Here is an 18,484-nt window from a genome sequence, read left to right as displayed (position 1 = left end):
TGCAATGTGATATTTCCCTCACTCGGCAAACTGCTCGGGAGGTGTATAATCCTTCTTCATCCGCCCCCAGAGTATCTGCAAGGCTAGGTCGGGCATCGAGATTTTGGCATGGGGTGATAACGATATGACCGATGGGGCGTTTGCTCAGTATTTCTTCTGATCGATGAGTCACTCCAGCCGATCCATTATTCGTGGCTACAGGCGGGCAGGCTTCAGCTGCGCGTCGTATAGCGCTCCAAAGCTGAAACTATTCTTGTACAATACTGCAGAGGACGCATAATCGAAATGTCATTACGTGTTCTATGCCTCATTCCGTCTTCATCTCATGCTCATCTCGCGTGACACTTCGGTGCTGAGTATGTATTTCACGCTTTCCATGTCCGTCCGCAGGCAGTATGAGATGCCATGAGATATAAGATTTGCAGCGGTGTAATCCCAACATTGTCACTTTGGCGTTCTCACCTCACCACCTCGTATGCGGACGTCGCCTTCTTCCCCGACCTACACTGTCGATTTCTCGCCATTTCTTTCTCGCTTCCAGTTCTTCCCCTCTCACTGATATTTCTCACGCACGCGTCCACACGACTGCTCTCCGTATTGGCGAAGCGGCGTCCGCCTTATCCCAGGTTCGACTGGCGGGAGTACATCCACCGCCAAATCTTCAGACTTGGCGACTTTTCTGCAATGACCAATCGGGGTGACAATGGAGAGGTGCGGAACATGGACACTATCCGTCAATCTGGCGAACACAGCCTCGAATTTGGTGGCCAACAGGGCACCAGGGTCTTGATGGTCGGAAAGCTGATGAGCGAGCGCACTCTCTGTACTTTTCGTTCGAAGTCGCTTTCTGATTTGAAGGTTGCGAAAAGGACCGCATGCAAGTGCTGGTTTGGACTCGCAATTCGAATTTGAGCTAAGAGTGCATATTCATATACTTGTCTGGATTCACGCTTTTGACCTTGAAGGGAAAATACCGCATGCTCTACATGCTTGCTTACATTTGGTTCGTGACGGACGAATGGCCTGCGCCTTCGCGTGGCATTCGGTGTCGGTACCTTCGACACGCTTCAAAATCAAGGAGGGAAACCAAGACAGACCAAAAGATAGGTAGGCTTTGTCGGAGCAGATGGCATGATATGCGTGGAGGGACTACGGAATCATCGTCGGTAGGAGGCAGGGACCGACCACAAATGCTTTCGGGGCGAGCACACTCTGGACTTCCAACATTCTCTCATATCCCAGTGTGAAAATCTTTGCCTCGGAGAGCAAGCGTCGTTCTGTATATCTTCAAGCATCTCTTCGAAAACGCCAGGCTATGCAAATTCGTGTGGGATGTCAGACCTTCGGCATAAGTCACAAGGCCAGTCTTGATTACCATTGTTGGCATGCCTCGCATTGTAAGAGGTTGTCAAGATGTTGCATATATTGCTTCGGTTCGGCATGGTTTTTGTGGAGTCGTTGAATGGAAATGTTCCTCGTTTGAGATAGATCCATCTGGCTACAACGTAAAGTAGGGGTGCAGGTCATCAAACAAAAGTCGTTTAAATGACACTTACCACGGGCTGATTTGTGAGAGAGATGGATATATTTGCTCACTGGCTGCGAAGTTTGAGTCCTTCGCGTCAATTCAGATAGAACGAACACCCTACACGTCCCCCAGGCGTGATGCGCTCTCCGTCTGGCCGTCTTTAGCCAAGTCCTTCGCGGTCCTCCCCTCGCCGGTGCTTCGCTGTGAGCAGACATAATGTTCACCAACCGCGTGCCTTGTGGAGCGCGCTCTCCTGGGTCTGCTGTAAGACTTCCTGCCGCTGGCAAAGGGAGCACTATCTGCCTGGTATTGTGTGCCCTTCGGGGCTTCGATCGACATACCCACTTCAGAATCAGAAGTAAGGTACTCGTGTTTTTCAATGCGCCTCGATGGACTCGGCGGTAACTAAATGGAGCCATGTCGTTGCCACTCTGGCAGTGGAAGGCGGAGTTGTAGAAGCACGCGAAAACGAGAGCATGCTGTCGTTTCCCTGTCGCAAGAGTCGGGGCCGAAGCCGACCAGCCGACGCCACGAGGACATCATCCCTGCTGAGTCAAATTTCACCTCCACCTCCATATCCACGGCGCTCCAACGCGTCCTGCTCTGCCACAACAAGCGTACCAGGATGCCCGTCCTGCGTCCATTGGACAGATCCCACGACTCCCTCGTACCTGACTGAATTTGTGAAATGTCTTTCGGGAGTGATGAGACTTGGTCCGATCCACTGCAGAATGACACCACGAGAGCGGAGAATCTTGGGCGAGGCGCGGAGCGTCATGCGGAGGCTTTGATGAGCCTACCTGAGGACCATGCGGGAATACTCAGCTCCATCGGGCTCTTCTTGCGTCCGGTTCTTCTGGGGTGTGCGGCTGTGAGCGCAGGCCGCCAAAAATCGCTGGCCGCGAGAAAGAGACAGGCCAGTCGTGGCGCCACTCTCTGCAGATTAGTCGAAAGAATTTCTTTGGAGGAGGTTGAAGGCTCAGTCTATCCGCTCTCCTAGGCGTGCGCAGGCCTGAGCGAGTCCGCAACCATTCAGGCCGCACGGCTCGATCAATTTGCTTGCAAAATGCAGGCGCGGAAGGCCTTCTGCCCATGAACAGCTCCGGAAAAGAGGCGTTGTAGAGCAGAGTGTATGTGCAGGGAAGACCCGCAATGACAAAGGCCAGAGACCATTAATGATCCGCTTCCACGCGAAGGCTTGTCATTCAAGCTTTTGCGAGGTCCAAAGGTAAGCGCTCCTCCCACGATGCTTTCCACCATGACATTGCAAGAAGCTCTCTGCAACTTCATGTTCGCCCCCGACGAGCTCAAGTTAAATTCTCTCCCCTTCAAATCCTACACTCTTGGCAAACGATTCGTCTACTGCGCCAAGCTCGTCTCCCAGATACAAATACGCTTCTTCTGCCAGCGCTTTGCAGGACGATGATGGGCATGGGCTAGTGAAGCTGCCCTTGAAGGCTGCTGCAAAAACCTCCGACCCACGAAGCCATCTGCTGCTCTTGAGGATCCCGGTTCCTAGCATCAATTTCGAAGCAAACGCAAGCATGGCTACTCCTCGTGCCTCCCGTTGGACCGCAGCCAAGGGACAGCCAATACTCTTCGGATACCCACCTGGCCGCAAAGAGCCCTTCCGATCAGGTACGACGAGACGTCTGTCATCTGCCGACCTGAACACTCTGGGAATTTTCTTTTGGGGAAGATCTCCTTGAGCTCAACCTTCGATCTCCTGGCCGATCACTGGGGCGCTACGATGATGGATATGATTTCTCCCTCTGGGCTTTGATGGGTCTACCCAGTGCTCGGCTCCTCCACATGTGTCTGGCAGTCGCTTTCCATCGCAACGTGCAAGTCTCGGGGCCCGCAGCCGCCACGTCCTTTCAATGATGTGTTGTGTCTCTTACAAGACGCTCGTGGTCCTTCTCTGACGATCCGGTCGCGGGATACTGGAGATCCAATGCTCCTCCTCTTGGGTGCCCGGCTTGTGTGATTGTCGTCCTTCGTGAAGCCAAATCTAGCGGGCCTTCGTCGTCCCCATCGGTGGTTCTGGTCCGCTCCGCCATCAATATCTTCAATTTGGTCGATTTTGTAGGAGCAAACGATTCGAACCAAGAATGGAGCTATTGGAAGTAAATTTTTGGCCCGCCAAATCTGACCGGCCTGTTCCGATTGCCGGAGGTTTTCGTACAATCTGCTGGATCAGGACTATGCTGCGAGAGAAGCAGATAATGCCACAATTGGCATCGCTGCGGACTTGAATAGGAGCTCTCTCGTTGACTGGGCATGACGCTCTGCTATGATGCCTGGAATACGTGTCACTCGATCAAGAGCATGGAAATCGGGTGTACGGAGCGACAACTATCGCTGTCACTTCATCTATGGCAGGAGACGACAGAATGCATCACTTTGCTTTTGCTGTCTTGTTGAATGGGGAGCCTCTCGTAGCAGATGCCTGCTCGTGAGACTGTCTGGCGATCTGTTGGAGCTACCGCTGATGCTGTGAGCGCCTCGAACCTGGTGGCCCGACTATCAAAGGGCCCTGTGTTGCTCCTTCGACGGAGTGCCGCCTCCAGCACTGTTGTCATTATGGGTAGATACTTCGGGCCATGGTAGAACGGCTCGCAGCAGCTTCGGTCATGACCGTATTCCTCACTATGGCCCTGTCTTACCTCATTGGCCCTGCTTCTCACACATGTCGCTCCTGCCTCCCCGTGCCGTCACTGCACCGAAGCTTCACGTTAACGTTGCTGCACGCCGAGCTTTGACCCCCTCACTTTTGCTGCTGTTGCTGCTGCCACCTACTATAAGTCTCCACCCTCGCTCCACCATCCACCTTCTCTCTTTCATCCACATCATCCTCCACCCATCCACCACCAACCATCACCACGTCACACAATCCCTCTCACACACCTTCACACACTCCACATCCACTTCAACTCCAACCTCTATCCCTCACAATGGTAGGCGCTGCCGTCAAGAAGCGTGTTGCTGCCGAGCAGCACTCCAACAACACCGTCCGCAATGGGTCGTCATCTTCGGGTGACACATCGTCGTCCGGCAAGGCCACCCACTCTGTGCGGTCATCAGCCAGCACTCAGTCCAAGGCTCCATCTCATGCACCATCTTCGCGTGCTCCCACCGCTCGTGCTACCTACGACGGCAATGCCGACCCTCACCCCATCAATGAGCGCAACCCAGCCACTTCGAAGGTCATCGTCGACCCCAAGAAGTTCAACTTCGACTTGGGCATGGGCGGATGGAGTACCGTTCGCGGCACTGAAATTTCGAAGAGCATGCCTCCTCGCCCAGCTGCTTCTAAGCTCGGCGTCGCCACTAAGATCGCCCTGAACAGCTTTCACGTTGAGTCGTTCCCMAACATTCCCATTTACCAGTACGACGTTCAGATTGGCACCGGCGTCGAGAAGCGTGGTGCTATCCGCGCCGTCTGGGAGTCTAAGGCTGTGCAGAAGGAGGTTGGCGGAACCGCTATCTTCGACGGCAATAAGCTTATGTGGAGCGGCAAGAGCATTGATCGCGAGTTGAGAATCAACGTGGACCTTAACATCGAGGACGGGCGTGACATGTCCAAAGTCAAGGGTGAGTTCATTCAGTTTCAGCGATTGCTTTACATTACCTGCCCTCCTACATGTAACTAACACATCATCCTATCAGATCCTTCTAAGCAACAGTTTCGGGTTATTATCCGTCAGACGAATAAGGTCAAATTCGAATCCCTGATGGCGTACCTCAAAGGCCAGGCGTCGTTCGACAACGCCTGCCTGGAGGTGATCAATTTCGCCGATCACCTCCTCCGCATGACTCCATCTACCAAGTACACGCCTATTAAGCGTGCATACTTCCAGACCCGCCTTGCTGGGAAAGCTACTAGCAACGCGGCTATGCTCCTCGGAGGCGGCGTTGAGGCTTTTAAGGGTGTTTACCAATCCCTGCGTCTCGTCCATCCTGGCCGTCTCGCAATCAACATCGATGTCGCCAACGGTGTATTCTGGATCCACCAGAAGCTTCTCGACACTGTTTTTCAGGTCGCTGGCTGCCGTGATGCTTCCGACCTGAGTGCCGCGCTGTCCAGAGGTGGTGAGAGCGGTCGTCACGGCAAGGTACTTATTCCATCCCACCTACCTACGAGACACATGCTGACTTTGACTCGCTAGGCCCTGAAGCGTCTGCGCAAGGTTCACTGCTTTACCCAGTTCCGCGGGGGTGAAGTGGACAAATACTGCATCGAGCGTTTCGTGTTCAACAAGACCGCGAAGACCGCCAAGTTCAAGGTTAATGATGTTGAGACCACGGTGTACAACTACTACGCCACAAAGTACAACATCCGCCTCCAGTACCCCGATCTGCCACTCGTCAAGGCTACTAAGGGCCAGAACACGCTTGTTCCAATGGAGCTGCTTATGATCAAGGAGAATCAGCGTTACAACTACAAGATGGACGAGAAGCAGACCGCTAACATGATCAAGTTCGCGGTCACTGCTCCACCTGAGCGTTGGGCGCACATCGAGCATGGACAGCGCATGCTCGACTGGAACTCCGATCCTGTTCTCAAGAAGTAGGTTCACTCTATGCTGCCGTCGCCTGCATCAGTCACTAACAGTAATCTCAGGTACGGCCTGAACGTCTCCAACAAGCGCACTACTGTCGACGCTCGGCTGCTCACTGCGCCGACTGTGAAGTACGGCAAGGGTGACGCGAAGCCAGGTACTTCTGGCCGCTGGGATCTTAAGGCCAAGCAATTCCTCCAGAGCAATCCTGTGCCGCTCAAGTCCTGGGCCGTTTGTGTCATCTCTGGACGTCGCGGTGGCAAGCCTGACAAGGCCACTATCGACAGATTCATTTCCGAATTTGTTAAGGGCTACATCGGCCTCGGTGGCAAGGTTGAGAACAAGACACCTCCGATGGTCCTCGCCGCTGGCGACGATGCGGGTGTGTGGGTTACCGATACCTGGAACAAGGCTGGTACCGCCGCCAACTCGCGGCCGCAGATGCTTATGTTCATCCTACCTGACAAGGACTCCGTCACTTACGGCCGCATCAAGCGCTCCGCCGAGTGTCGCTACGGCGTTGTATCTCAGTGCGTCCAATACGCTCACGCCCAGAAGGCTCAACTTCAGTACATTGCCAACGTGTGCATGAAATTCAACGCAAAGCTGGGAGGTTCAACTTGTCGGGCAGTGGGCAAGACCACCGCTGGTCCAACTGGCATCTTCACCGTTCCGACTATGATCATCGGTGCAGATGTAACCCACGGAGCTCCTGGAGCGGAGGTTCCCTCTGTGGCCGCTTTGACTATGTCCATCGATAAGCTGGCTACTCGCTACGCTGCTACGTGCCAAACCAACGGCTTCCGCGTGGAAATGATTAACACTAACATTATCAACACTGAGCTGAAGGCTATGGTTCAGCACTGGATGTCGGCCGTTGGAAATGGGAAGCTTCCCCAGWTGGTGATCTACCTTCGCGACGGTGTTTCTGAAGGCCAGTACGCCCACGTTCTTAATCAGGAGGTCGCCGACATGAAGGCCCTATTTAAGACGGCCGATCCTGGGAACAACACCAAGTTCATTGCTATCGTAGGCTCAAAGCGTCACCACATCCGCTTCTTCCCCGAGAAGGGCGACAAGAACGGCAACGCTCTTCCTGGAACTTTGGTCGAGAGCGGCGTTACTAACCCATTCGAAAACGACTTCTTCCTTTGCGGTCACAATGCTTTGAAGGGTACGGCTCGTCCTGTTCACTACTACGTGCTGATGAATGAGACCACCCTGGGCAACGACTACATTCAGACCTTGCTCTACGAGCACGCTTACCAGTACGCCCGTGCCACCACTCCAGTTTCTATCCACCCAGCTATCTACTACGCTCACTTGGCTGCTGCTCGCGCGGTCTCCCACGACCCTAAGTGGAACGGCAGCAGTGATGTGGCTCCTGGCTCCACCATCAACAACAACAAGCAGTCCGGTTCTCAGGGCAAGTCTGGTGGCAGCTCCTCTGGTGTGCCGACTGACTACGAGAAGCTGTTGGAGATGCCTCCTACCGGTGGTATCAGAAACTCCATGTGGTACATCTAAAGGATGACAACCGCGACATTTGGAGGCGACGACCGTGACTGCGGGCTGAGAGGATGATTGAAATGGCGGTGTACGATATGCGATGCGATGCAAGATGCATGCTCTGAGCGATGACATGCGGTGCTGATTGACTGATTGGGCCCGAGACTGACCTGAAGGGCTTTGCTGTATGTACTATTTGAAAAGTTGCGAAATGAACAGTTGTCCTTGAGACACACCAAAAACACATCTCCTTCGCTCTTTCAATGTGACATGTACAACGTGCAGGTGATGAGGAAGACCGCACTGGAAAGTGACAAACTCCCCTCCTACCATCGCTGACACTGCAGCAAACAACACTGATCTCGCATCAACGAGAGCGTGGACAGATTCGCATCATCACTTCCAGTGACCTCGACCGCGAGACACAGCATCATCACATTTCGCTCTTTTCAGGGCCCACGGTGCAGAGCATCCTTGGCAAGACACCCTACTCCTCTCAAGCGACGACATGCGATGCGAGCGGAAGCCGATGGCCGAATCCGAGGAGCGCGAGAAATCGAAGATTGAAGGTAGGAAAGAAAGAGCTGGCAAGCACACACACACACACAGTTGAGAAACATCAGGCCAAGGACAAAAGAAAACGAAAAAGACACGCGGACAATCCTGCTCAGACAAGCCAGTCATCGAAAGAGACACCAAGTACTGCTCAAGAAAGACTGTGCGACACCGGAGGGGATTTTTTTTGCTCAGGAACGACGAGTAGAGAGAGGGCAGTGATGACATCTCACAGCAGCAGCAGCAGCAGCAGCAGAAAGTTGTTGAATAATGGCAGCAAAGCTGTCGCGGCTTCCGACCGGTCAATTCTGGTTTTTGAAAGTGCAGACAGCGAGGCTGCTGTGGTGTGAAAAGCAGCTTTGCATCAGGGCATCATTTTGCTGGGACATTGGAAGAACAACCGCGCTTGATTTTGCAGGAGGTTGAGCATGGCGCATGGAGACTTCGTTGCTTGGCTGGGATCCGACAGGAAGCTTCATGCAGAGCTGAGAAAGCTTGGAGCCAGAAGAACAACCGATGCGAATGAGCCAGGCTGAGGGGAGAAACTTCGTCGGAAAAGAGAAACTTCGTCGAAGCTGCCGTTGATCGAGACATCTCGCGGAGTATATTGGAGCTCGAGCCGGTGGATTCGAAGATGGACGTCTGGGCGCTTTGGACAGTCAGGCCATCAACAGACGTTCGGGCTGTTGAGGATTTCAGCGGATCTGTGATCGACATGGGTAGCAAGAGACACGAAGCATGAATGTGCGGCGAGGATGGCGAGGGCCTCCGCGTGGGAGAATGAGCAAGTGAACACCGCGAGGAGACAAGAACGCGCATGGCTCAATGAGACAGACAGTGATTCATGCAATATCCGCTGAGAAGCATGCCATCGGATTGCTGCTTCGAGGTAGAAAGGAACGTCGTTCAGAGCAAGACTACAAATCGATGTGAAAAGCGCTGTTCCAAACTCAGTGGCAGAAATGTGGGAACGCACCTTTCAGCCGAGGAACATTGCGCTTCTTCTGTATCTCCATGGTGTGCGCTACAWGCCTCAAAGATCGAATGACACCCACTCTCTCTTGGGTGGACACTCTGGCATGATGTCGCGAGGAAACTCGCCGGTGGTCCTGACTTGATCATACCACTCCTTCAACAACGCTCCCTTCTCGCCCTCATATGCACTTGGTTCGCCCTCGGTATCCTTTGCAGAGGATGTTGGACCACCAGTCGGGAACCAAACCCTCGTCTCTTTCTCAACGCCATCTTTTCGCACCATGACCATGGGTAGATCGTTTTTGCCCTTGTATATCCTTTGACCGTGAATCACATCCTTCGGGGCTGCTACGCCAGCTTGAGGCGGTTTGTTGCCAAACGCTGAGGGCCCTGATTGCCCTCCAGACGCGGCGCCGAAACTCGAAGCTGGCTGTGTGTTCTGTCCGAGAGTTGAGTTGTTTTGAGAAGTTTGTCCGAAGGGTGACTGGGCCGATTGCTGTCCGAAAGAGCTCTTCCCAAACGCCGAGTTGGCTGGTGCCGCAGCGCCGAATGGCGACGGCTTACCAAAGGCACTCGATACTGCTGGCTGCGCGGGTTGGCCGAACGCGTTCGCGGCAGGTTGATTAGTTTGTCCGAAGGGGTTTGCCGGCTGAGAGGGCTGTCCAAAGGCACTTGCTGCTGGCTGTTGACTCTGCCCGAATGTGCTCGCTGCTGGCGGTTGCGTCTGCCCGAATGGAGTCGCTGCTGGAGGTTGCGTCTGCCCGAATGGATTCGCTGATGGTTGCGAGGGCTGTCCGAAGGGATTTGCGGCCGGCTGAGAAGACTGTCCGAATGGGTTCGCTGCTGGTTGGGAAGGCTGTCCGAATGCATTTGCTGCCGGCTGCGAAGGCTGTCCGAATGTGCTCGTTACAGGCGGTGGTGTCGAACTAAATGCAGACGGCGCTGCTAGCTGTGAGGCTTGACCAAAAGCACTTGTCGGCTGAGAAGGCTTGCCGAAAACACTACTCGCAGGCTGGGACGCTTGGCCGAAAGCTGGCTGGCCGAACGCTGGTTTTACACCTCCCAAATTGGAGGCCTGGCCGAAAGCGCTCGCACCTCCAYCACCTAAAGCAGATGGCTGGCCGAATGGAGAAGCGCCACCGAGGGCAGAGGCTTGACCAAAGCCAGAAGCAGCGGGCTTAGGTTGGCCAAAGGCAGAACCTGCGCCATTTGCTTGGCCAAACGAACTTCCTCCATTCCCTTGGCCAAATGCGTTGCCTTGTTGTGGAGGCACGGTGGGCTTGTTCACCCAGGGAAAGTCTCGATTACTCTTTTGAACATAATCGAGACGGTTGGGATGAACATGCTCTCCCTCCTGGACGTAGCGCTTCGCGCCTTCGGTGTCGTTGAGAATCCTCTGTATCTGCTGTGTCATCTCATTTCTCATTCCGTTCACATGTYGGTCCTGCGTGGATGTCAGTGGGGTGTCCATCGGGCTCGATCACTGCGAAATACCCACGTATGCTTGAAGCTGCCCAGTCGCATTCGCCAAGTAGCACATGACCCTCATCTCCTCCTCGCTCTGCTCTAGCGGACCTTCGAGCAATTGTCGAGGCGCGCCGACGCCAGGTGCGTATGACGAGAATTCCCATTGCGGCCGCTCTCCTTTCTGTGAGTTGTCGGTCAAGTCGAGGCGGATACCATCAGCTGTGACTCCAAATCTGAGGACTTTGTCAGTTCGGCGCAAATGTCAGCTCTGGTGATATTTACGCACTGTGAAGATGTCTGTCCCTGTCCTGCACGATCGTTAGCACTTTTCCATACATTATAACGTGACATATTTGCAGGATGACCGAGTGACAGTGGTGGTGGGATTTGTGTTGAGAGTCCGGATGGGAATGGCTGGTGGGCCGAAATGCATTGGATCCATCCAGCTGACTCAATATTTTGACATCGCCCCTACTACGATAAATGACTGGAACTTACCTCCGTTACCACCAACCGCGCCTGACCTCCCTCTTGCATTGCCAGCCGACGGGTTTTGCAAAGGTGCGAATCGATTCGTATTTGATGATCCGGCCCCATCACCTGGATGTTCGTTCTTACAGCCGTCTATACGCAAGTTAGCATAGCATACCTTACCAATGGTGAAGGGTCTGCTTCGAAATATCTCACCTCCAAATCTGCACCTTCCCTCCAGAAAAAATTTGCAGACATCGCGCCCGCCTCGATTGTTATTGCGATTGTACATTGTAACAACCTAAGGTAGTCCGTCGACAGATCAACCGTCTCGAGGACAGAGTTCCAAAAGTCGCGAAAAAGTGCGGTCAAGACGCGTAGCGCGCGTCAATTTATGTATGAACACCGTGATGAATACTCGATGCAGCATTCAGCAAACATTCGGCCCTTGATCATTCAAATCGAAGATGGAGGAATGTTTTCTGGTCCCTTCCCCCCGACGTACGGAGCAGTGAGGTCCTGGATTGGATTTTACGTGTTGAGGTCCGTGCGCATTGATGGATCAGATCAGATCTTACCTTACTCGTATCAAACAGACGCAATTCATGGTCGTCCCTCTTTCTGAAGATGTTGGAACACGATGATACCTGTCGATGGATCAAATCGATTGAGAGGTCGACTTGATTTCGCCGCTTCTATGTAACCCGTCGACCACGAGCTCCAATCAAAGGCCACGTTCTCCCGACGCCACGCGCTTGCTATAGCTCCAGATTTCTCTCTCTCCTGTCTGTCTGTCTTGCCGGTGAACGGACGTTACCTTAGGTATTATTCACCCCACTCGCCCGACATCAACAGTCCGGACATGAAGACAAAACTTGATGCATCCGGTTTCGATTCTCACAGTCTTCATCTTCTTGGCCGGATACATCAGTGCACGGTGGGATCTCTTCCAGCAGCTCATAGAATTGAGCGTATTCGCTTGGGATCATTCGGTCATTGTACGCCGCCGAACACACTTCGCAGTCTTCCACAGTGCACCCGCAACAGCTAACAGCTACAAAAGACCCGCGCCGCTAAAGGATTCGCTGTTCTGTCAATCTTTTTCGTTCTGATCCTCATTCCTATCGAGCGCATCGCCGCGCGCGAGGCCGAGCTTGTCAGTCTACCTGCCGTGCATGCCGCATTGAAAGCAGGACCCTTCTCTAATCGCTTCCCACAGCATCCACGCACGAAAGAAACCGGAATCTCCGCGCGAGAACAACTGCGACGACGCGGCTCGTTCTAGTTGCTCCCGCGATGGGAGCATGCCCACCCACAGCCATGGGTTGATGCGCGTATTCTGGGCAGAAGACGCGCCAAGAGAGCGCATACCGGGCGTACTTGTGGGATGGAGGAACTCGGATTTGGATGTCCTGGTCRTTGGCGTTTTGCAGGGCGTGGACGTAGGGTCCCTCACGTCTGGCAACGGCAGTGAGCATATTGGTTGACGTTTTGCAGGCCCGAAATGTTGAACATGCTCTGCGCATGCGAACCCTCTTCAGAGGCAGTCMGCACTCCATCGACAAGCTTACGGCACATTGCGGTGGACAGCAGCTGCAAGTTCTGGGAACATTGAACTCGGACACACCGCCAGTGCCATTCGATCCGAAACTACTATCGTTGCATACCGTTCCTCGAAGCAGCACCCCAAGGGTTGATTGCCCTCCGGATGTGCCAATAAACATTCAAATCATCACCTTTGCCAGGCCCGATCCGAGGCGAATGCAGTACCTATCCCTCACCCCGATTTCGCTGGCCCTGGGAGATAAGCAGGCCAGAATTGACGAAGATGAAGAGCGCGAGAAAAGGCGAAAGGAGAGGCTGGTGGAAAAGCTCAGGGAGCACACTGTAGTGCGACATGAGCGTACCGAGAAAGAGCTGGCACTGTATGACATTGTCACCCAGATCAATTGTTCGGCAGAGCTCAACACCCTGCTCCAGCAAAATATAGGCATGGTCGGCGTGAGGACGAAGAGAACAATGAGTGTCAGTGAGCGGGTGGTGGAGTCCGCGAATAATCTCTGGGAATTTGTTCTTCTCTGGTCAAAGGAAGCCTTTTGGCTGCACATCTGGCCGCTCGCCTCCAAGGCGTTCATTCTGTACCTTATGATGCTTCGGATCGCCGCGGAAGGAATCTTACAAGCTCTGGCCTGGCAACCCACGGGACGCACAGCACTTCGCGATATCTCTGCGACTGCGCAGCAAGTCGACATTCGGCTCCAGCAGTTCTGCTACTGGCCCGACCAGTACGTGACCTTACACGCAAGGCGCAACGACTGGGAAAGCATCACCAACAGCCACCCGGATTACATTCGCTTCTTCAACAGTTTATGGCTTGTCGCCAACGATGTCATTATCGGCATTGCGCTCGGGTCTTACATTATCGAGAATGTGGACTTTGTTGCCGCAAATGTGGATCGAATTATAGCCTCGTATTCTATTGAAGACCTACAACAGATGCTCAAATGGCTGGAACGCGACCCAGCTGGATTGAAACTCAACGAGGAGCTGGCTACCTTCCTTGGAGATCTCTTCCTTTGGGTGATTGAGTACTGGAACAACATGTGCATGGTCTATGTCCGTCCGGCATTGCCAATGGTCATCCGTTGCATTGGAGTGTCAAGTTTTGCAGGAGCCAGTCTACCCATTAGCATGTTCTCGGATCTGCTCAGTGTCCTCACCCTCCACATTTACTCTTTTTACATCGCAAGCGCTCGGATTTACAATTGGCAGCTCTCAATCATCCAGTCCCTCTTTCACCTTTTCCGCGGAAAGAAGCGGAACATTCTTCGGAATCGCATCGACAGCTGTGACTACGATCTCGACCAGTTGCTCCTTGGCACAATTCTCTTCACCCTTCTCTTCTTCCTCCTCCCGACCGTCGCAGTATTCTACGCCACCTTCGCCGGAGCTCGTATGGCCATCATCGCGCTCAAGGCGGCGCTGGATACTTGGCTGGCATGTCTGAACCACTTTCCTCTCTTTGCGCTCATGCTGCGCGTCAAGGACTCCAGGCGTCTGCCCGGTGGCATACGTTTCGAATTGCAAGATACCCCTCGCGCGTTGCTTTCTGATTCTTCTGCTGCTGTCAAGGCGGCRCCTACATCGTGCATCAAAATGAAGGTGAGTGCACGATGCGAACAATTTCAGCAACGCGCATGACTGACAGGTAACACAGTCCGTTCCGTTACCGCTCTCCCAGACTTTCTCGCAATACGCACAGCTCGGGCATCGTTTGAGAAAGCACTACCTCTCACCCAAGGTCTTCCTCAGCTTAATGCTTGGAAAATTSGTAAGATGAAATCACTCAGCACATTCTCAAGGCTTTCACTAATCATACATGTATGAAAGGTCCCGCCTATCGAGCGAAAGAATCTCTACAGTCTCCAATACAGTTCCATCGAACAGCGCATCAGTATTCCAGAGCTATGGAATCTTCTGACGAAGGAACCACAGCCCAAGGACGACATTCCCATCCCTGCGAACGGACATCTTGGTCCGATGAGTGCAGCTGGCAAGAAAGGACACCGTAATGCGAGAAGTGGCGGTATCAATGGCAATGTGGGAGGATATTGGTGGAGTAAGTGATGTGAGATGCAGCATGCGTATGTACAAAAGAATGGCAACGATTTCATGATGTGTTTCTCCGCGTATCCTGATTATCGGAATGGTCGATGAAGGGACGTCAAATCATGGTCGATCATCTTGGCCTGTGGTACTCCCGTTCGATCCTCTCAGCGGTAATGGATTGACGCGTAACGAGCTGCCAGTGCAAATTTGGAGCCCATCGGACCAGTTTTGGCGGAGCTATTCGCTGCGGAAGGGCCCAACGTCCAACGCCCAACGYCCAACGCCCAACGCCCAACGCCCAACGCCTAGATCCCTCTTCCTCTCGGATGCATCTCGAGGACGCCTCGGCCGAAACCGCTCATAGGTATTAGGACCAAGGGACCAGCATTCTCCGGAGTGACGGATAAAGAGGCGACTGCGTAGATGACGCAAATCGCATTCGAAAGACGATTTCTACCGTTAATGCTACGTGCATGTCCTCGAGGAAACTGTCGCGATCCGAGGCGAACTTCTTAAGTACCTGGTCCCATCTCAATGCATTCTCTCCAAAGAGTTGGCAGAACGCCTCGCCAGCTCCTTCCGGCCGCTTTTCGCCTCTGCCCGTGCAAAGAGTCCTGCCATCATCTTCATTGACGAGCTGGATGCCATTGGTGGCAAGCGTAACGAGCGCGATGCATCCTACCTACGTCAAACAGACTCTCAACCAACTTGGGGCTAAACTTACTAGGTAGCTAAGGCGGTTAGGAAGGATGAATCGTGGAAAGAAGCCGCGCAAATCGTTGCGAGGGACAACGAGAAGAGCGAGCGGGTTGTGTGCTTTGAACGCCTGCAGGCGATTCTGAGAGCTGCTATGGATAGGCGACGGTCAAGATATGAAGAAAAGCCCTCGTGAGCCTAAGACGGCGACTTCATGGAGGACTGGTATCTTGTCTTTGAAATGGATTCGTTGAGCAATGCCTTTGAGTGTTCGAATGTGCGATTTGACAACGCGAGGTGCGGGAGCAAGAAAATTCCTTTGAACTTTGTCACTGGTGGTGGTGAGAATAGCCTGTCCAATGTCTTGAAAGTAAACGCACAAGACCTCTCCTTCAGCAAGGAGGTCCCGCATTTCGAAAAAAACCATGCCAGGGACTTCCCAGCAACAAACTTGACAGATACGGCTGACCGTGACATTGCAACTAAAGCCAAATTGGAGCAATCACAGCAGGAAATTTCTCGCGTGGACAAAGAGCAGTCAAAATTGGCCCTCGAACAGCGCCCGGTAACGCTTTCAAATCAAGCAGATAAGCACTCGCAATATATATCGAGTATGAGGGTCGTTTTCTTGTTGATAGAGAGAGGCACGCGTGTCTCCATTCACATCTCTATACAACCTCACTCTGCATCCGCCTCTACTTCAAACCAATCCCGTCAAGATTGATTTCTCGCAGAAGATGTTCAGGGCATCCGCTCATCAGCTAATTCCAAGTCCATTAATGGCTCCTTGCTCTTGCTTCGCTGCTCCGCCAACAGTATATCCAGCTCTCCACCGCATCTTGACTGCACTGCCCTTTCCCCTCTCAACGCCTTGTAACCGAATCACCTGTGAGATGCCATTCTGCTGATTAGGTGCTAGACTGCGCGAGGATTGAGGTTCTAGCTGAAGTGTATATCCCTGGTGGACGTTAGCATGTTCACATCTTGACGACGATTGATCCAACTCACCTTCGTGACGGCTAATTGAAAAGTCAGGTCTCCAATCGGCTGCGCGGTAGTATTGCTGATAAAACTTCGGATGAGCAATTCGTTATCAGTAGACCGCGTGATTGTGAAGACGGTCTTGATGGCTGTGTTAGTGACTTCGAGATGGACCTCCTCTGGTTGTGCGGGAAGAGAGGAGCTGAATTCCCATTCGTCGTCGGCTGCTGCGGTCGTGGATGTTCCATTACTGCTGCTCCCACCCATTCCTAGGAGATCCATGGTATTCGAGGATGCTGGTGCAGGAGACTTTGCTGGCGCTGCGGTCTGGAATGGTGAGCTCTGTCGAGATGACGTGTTGAGCGCCGCGAATGGGTCGGCCTTCTTCGATGCTTGCTGTTGCAGACTTGCCGGAATGGGAGTTGCTGATTTTGATGAAGACTGTGACGAAAACAGATTGAAGTTTGACGCTGCAGGGGACATAGCAGATGAAGATGGTGCAGCCGCTTTTGTTGGCTGTGTGGAGAAGATGGAGTTTGGAGCGGTTTGCGAAAACTGGGCCATAATGTCCGCGTTTCCAAGAGAGATTCCTCCTCCCTGGCCGTAGTTTCCATSTCCCATATTCAGTCCAAGAAGATCGTCCTCCAGAGCATTTCCAGCAGATTTCGGCTGTGTTGCTGCTGATGCTTGTGCTGCCGGTTGTGCTTCTGACTCAGCTCCACCGAAGTCAATGAGAGAAAGCTCATTGTCGGGTCCTTTTTGAACGCCCGCTCCGCTGACGCCTAGGGTGCCCTTGGGAATCGCATTCGCCCCTTCTACATCTCCCTTCTTCATCAACTTGTACCTCTCAATAGTCCGATGTATCGAGTCGTTGATTTCAAAGAGCTTCGCCACGGCCTCTGTATCTTCGCTTTCCTCTTCGCACATTTTCTGAATCTTCGGGTGTGCTGACGCCAATGCATTCGCAAGCTCCTCAAAGACGTCGCCCTCTTTGATCTGATCGCCAGCCTTTTGATCCTGCAGCATCTCCTCCAGTAAGCGGGCTTTTTGCTGAATCCTGCTCACCTCCTCCGCAGCCTTGGCTCGATAGTCCGTTTTATGCCGTGTGTCATAGCCAGCCATGACTTTCATCAACTTGTTGGCCTCCTGCAAATCATGTGGGGTTCCACGTCGAATCAACTCCTGCAACTTTGCGCTCTGACTCTCCCTCTCCTCTGCCTCCATTTCCTCCGCACTCTTCAAGTTGTCTGACGGATTCAGCACAGCAGCATCCTCGCGACTGATCTTTGGGAACTGGTAGCCCTTGTAGTGCAGTAGCCTATGCATGTCCCTCACAAAGCCCAGATCCTCCTTGTATTTGCTGGTCTCACAAATTGTCCGTCTCCATTCCTCAATCAACTCCAAGATCTTATTCTGCACGCGCGTCGTTCGTAGCGGTGGACGCTCGGGAAACCTTCTAACGAGCTCATTGAGGAATTCTTTGGTGGATATCTGAAGGTGGAAAGGGTAGCCGCAGTTCTTGACGCAAATATCCAGGAGGCTCAGAGCCAACAAGCTGACGTTCGGATTGCGGTGGTTGATGAAGCCGACTATCGCTACCGCTGCTTCTCGTGGAGCGCCGCCCTTTTTGGCATTGATCAGGTCTGCAATCTCCAGTGAAAGCGCCAGATTGGGCTCAAAGTTCTCTGGACTGCATGCATTTTGAATATATCGCTGAAGTGGTGTGGCAGCGGGTTCGGCGGGGAATGCGAATCGATCTCGCGCCGCGTATCGAGCGCTGGCGGCTTCCATTGCGGTGGTGTCGTGGAGCGTGGAGGGTCTTCCTGCCCCGATCACTCTGGAGACAGATGCGTGTGCGATTTTGGTACGGACCTGGAAGACAGATTTTGCGCTGCTGACTAGGAGTCTGCGTGCTATGGAAAGTAAAGTAAGTGAGTCCCAGGTCGAAGCTCCACCTAGACGTTGACGTCGCTCGCCAAGGCGCAGCAGTTTGGATGATCGGGACTGCACAACTTGGAGAAAGAGGAACAGAAACACAAACAAGGTTGGAAACTGAATTACTCACAGAAGGCGAGTGGTCGATCACATGTAGTCGCCGGTGACCAGATGTTACCGCATCGCGAAACTAATT

The 18,484-nt window shown here is 53.2% G+C and overlaps 5 protein-coding genes; 3 read left to right on the top strand and 2 right to left on the bottom strand.

The window, feature by feature from the left end:
• Positions 1–4,482: 4,482 nt before the first annotated feature.
• Positions 4,483–7,617, top strand: RCC_01216 (related to eukaryotic translation initiation factor 2C 3; the record flags this gene model as incomplete). XM_023766482.1 has 4 exons in its annotated part: positions 4,483–5,122; positions 5,198–5,643; positions 5,698–6,098; positions 6,153–7,617. The coding sequence occupies 4 exons, from the start codon at positions 4,483–4,485 to the stop codon at positions 7,615–7,617; spliced, it is 2,952 nt and encodes a 983-aa protein (XP_023622250.1).
• Positions 7,618–9,187: 1,570 nt separating this feature from the next.
• RCC_01214 (uncharacterized protein) lies at positions 9,188–11,359 on the bottom strand (the record flags this gene model as incomplete). XM_023766481.1 has 5 exons in its annotated part: positions 9,188–10,573; positions 10,628–10,829; positions 10,883–10,904; positions 11,095–11,220; positions 11,284–11,359. The coding sequence occupies 5 exons, from the start codon at positions 11,357–11,359 to the stop codon at positions 9,188–9,190; spliced, it is 1,812 nt and encodes a 603-aa protein (XP_023622249.1).
• Positions 11,360–11,945: 586 nt separating this feature from the next.
• RCC_01213 (uncharacterized protein) lies at positions 11,946–12,352 on the top strand (the record flags this gene model as incomplete). XM_023766480.1 has 3 exons in its annotated part: positions 11,946–12,065; positions 12,131–12,223; positions 12,287–12,352. 3 exons carry the CDS (start codon positions 11,946–11,948, stop codon positions 12,350–12,352), a joined length of 279 nt encoding a protein of 92 aa, XP_023622248.1.
• A 19-nt stretch (positions 12,353–12,371) lies between these two features.
• On the top strand, positions 12,372–14,407 carry RCC_01212 (related to N-acetylglucosaminyltransferase complex, subunit PIG-Q/GPI1, required for phosphatidylinositol biosynthesis; the record flags this gene model as incomplete). XM_023766479.1 has 3 exons in its annotated part: positions 12,372–12,509; positions 12,565–14,229; positions 14,285–14,407. The coding sequence occupies 3 exons, from the start codon at positions 12,372–12,374 to the stop codon at positions 14,405–14,407; spliced, it is 1,926 nt and encodes a 641-aa protein (XP_023622247.1).
• A 1,722-nt stretch (positions 14,408–16,129) lies between these two features.
• RCC_01211 (related to cytosolic sorting protein GGA2/TOM1) lies at positions 16,130–18,144 on the bottom strand (the record flags this gene model as incomplete). XM_023766478.1 has 2 exons in its annotated part: positions 16,130–16,330; positions 16,381–18,144. The coding sequence occupies 2 exons, from the start codon at positions 18,142–18,144 to the stop codon at positions 16,130–16,132; spliced, it is 1,965 nt and encodes a 654-aa protein (XP_023622246.1).
• Positions 18,145–18,484: the final 340 nt, after the last annotated feature.

Source organism: Ramularia collo-cygni, assembly GCF_900074925.1.
Source record: "Ramularia collo-cygni strain URUG2 genome assembly, contig: RCC_scaffold01, whole genome shotgun sequence".
NCBI lineage: Eukaryota > Fungi > Ascomycota > Dothideomycetes > Mycosphaerellales > Mycosphaerellaceae > Ramularia > Ramularia collo-cygni.
Note: the sequence above shows the minus strand (reverse complement) of the source record. Positions and strands in the feature narration are given on the sequence as shown.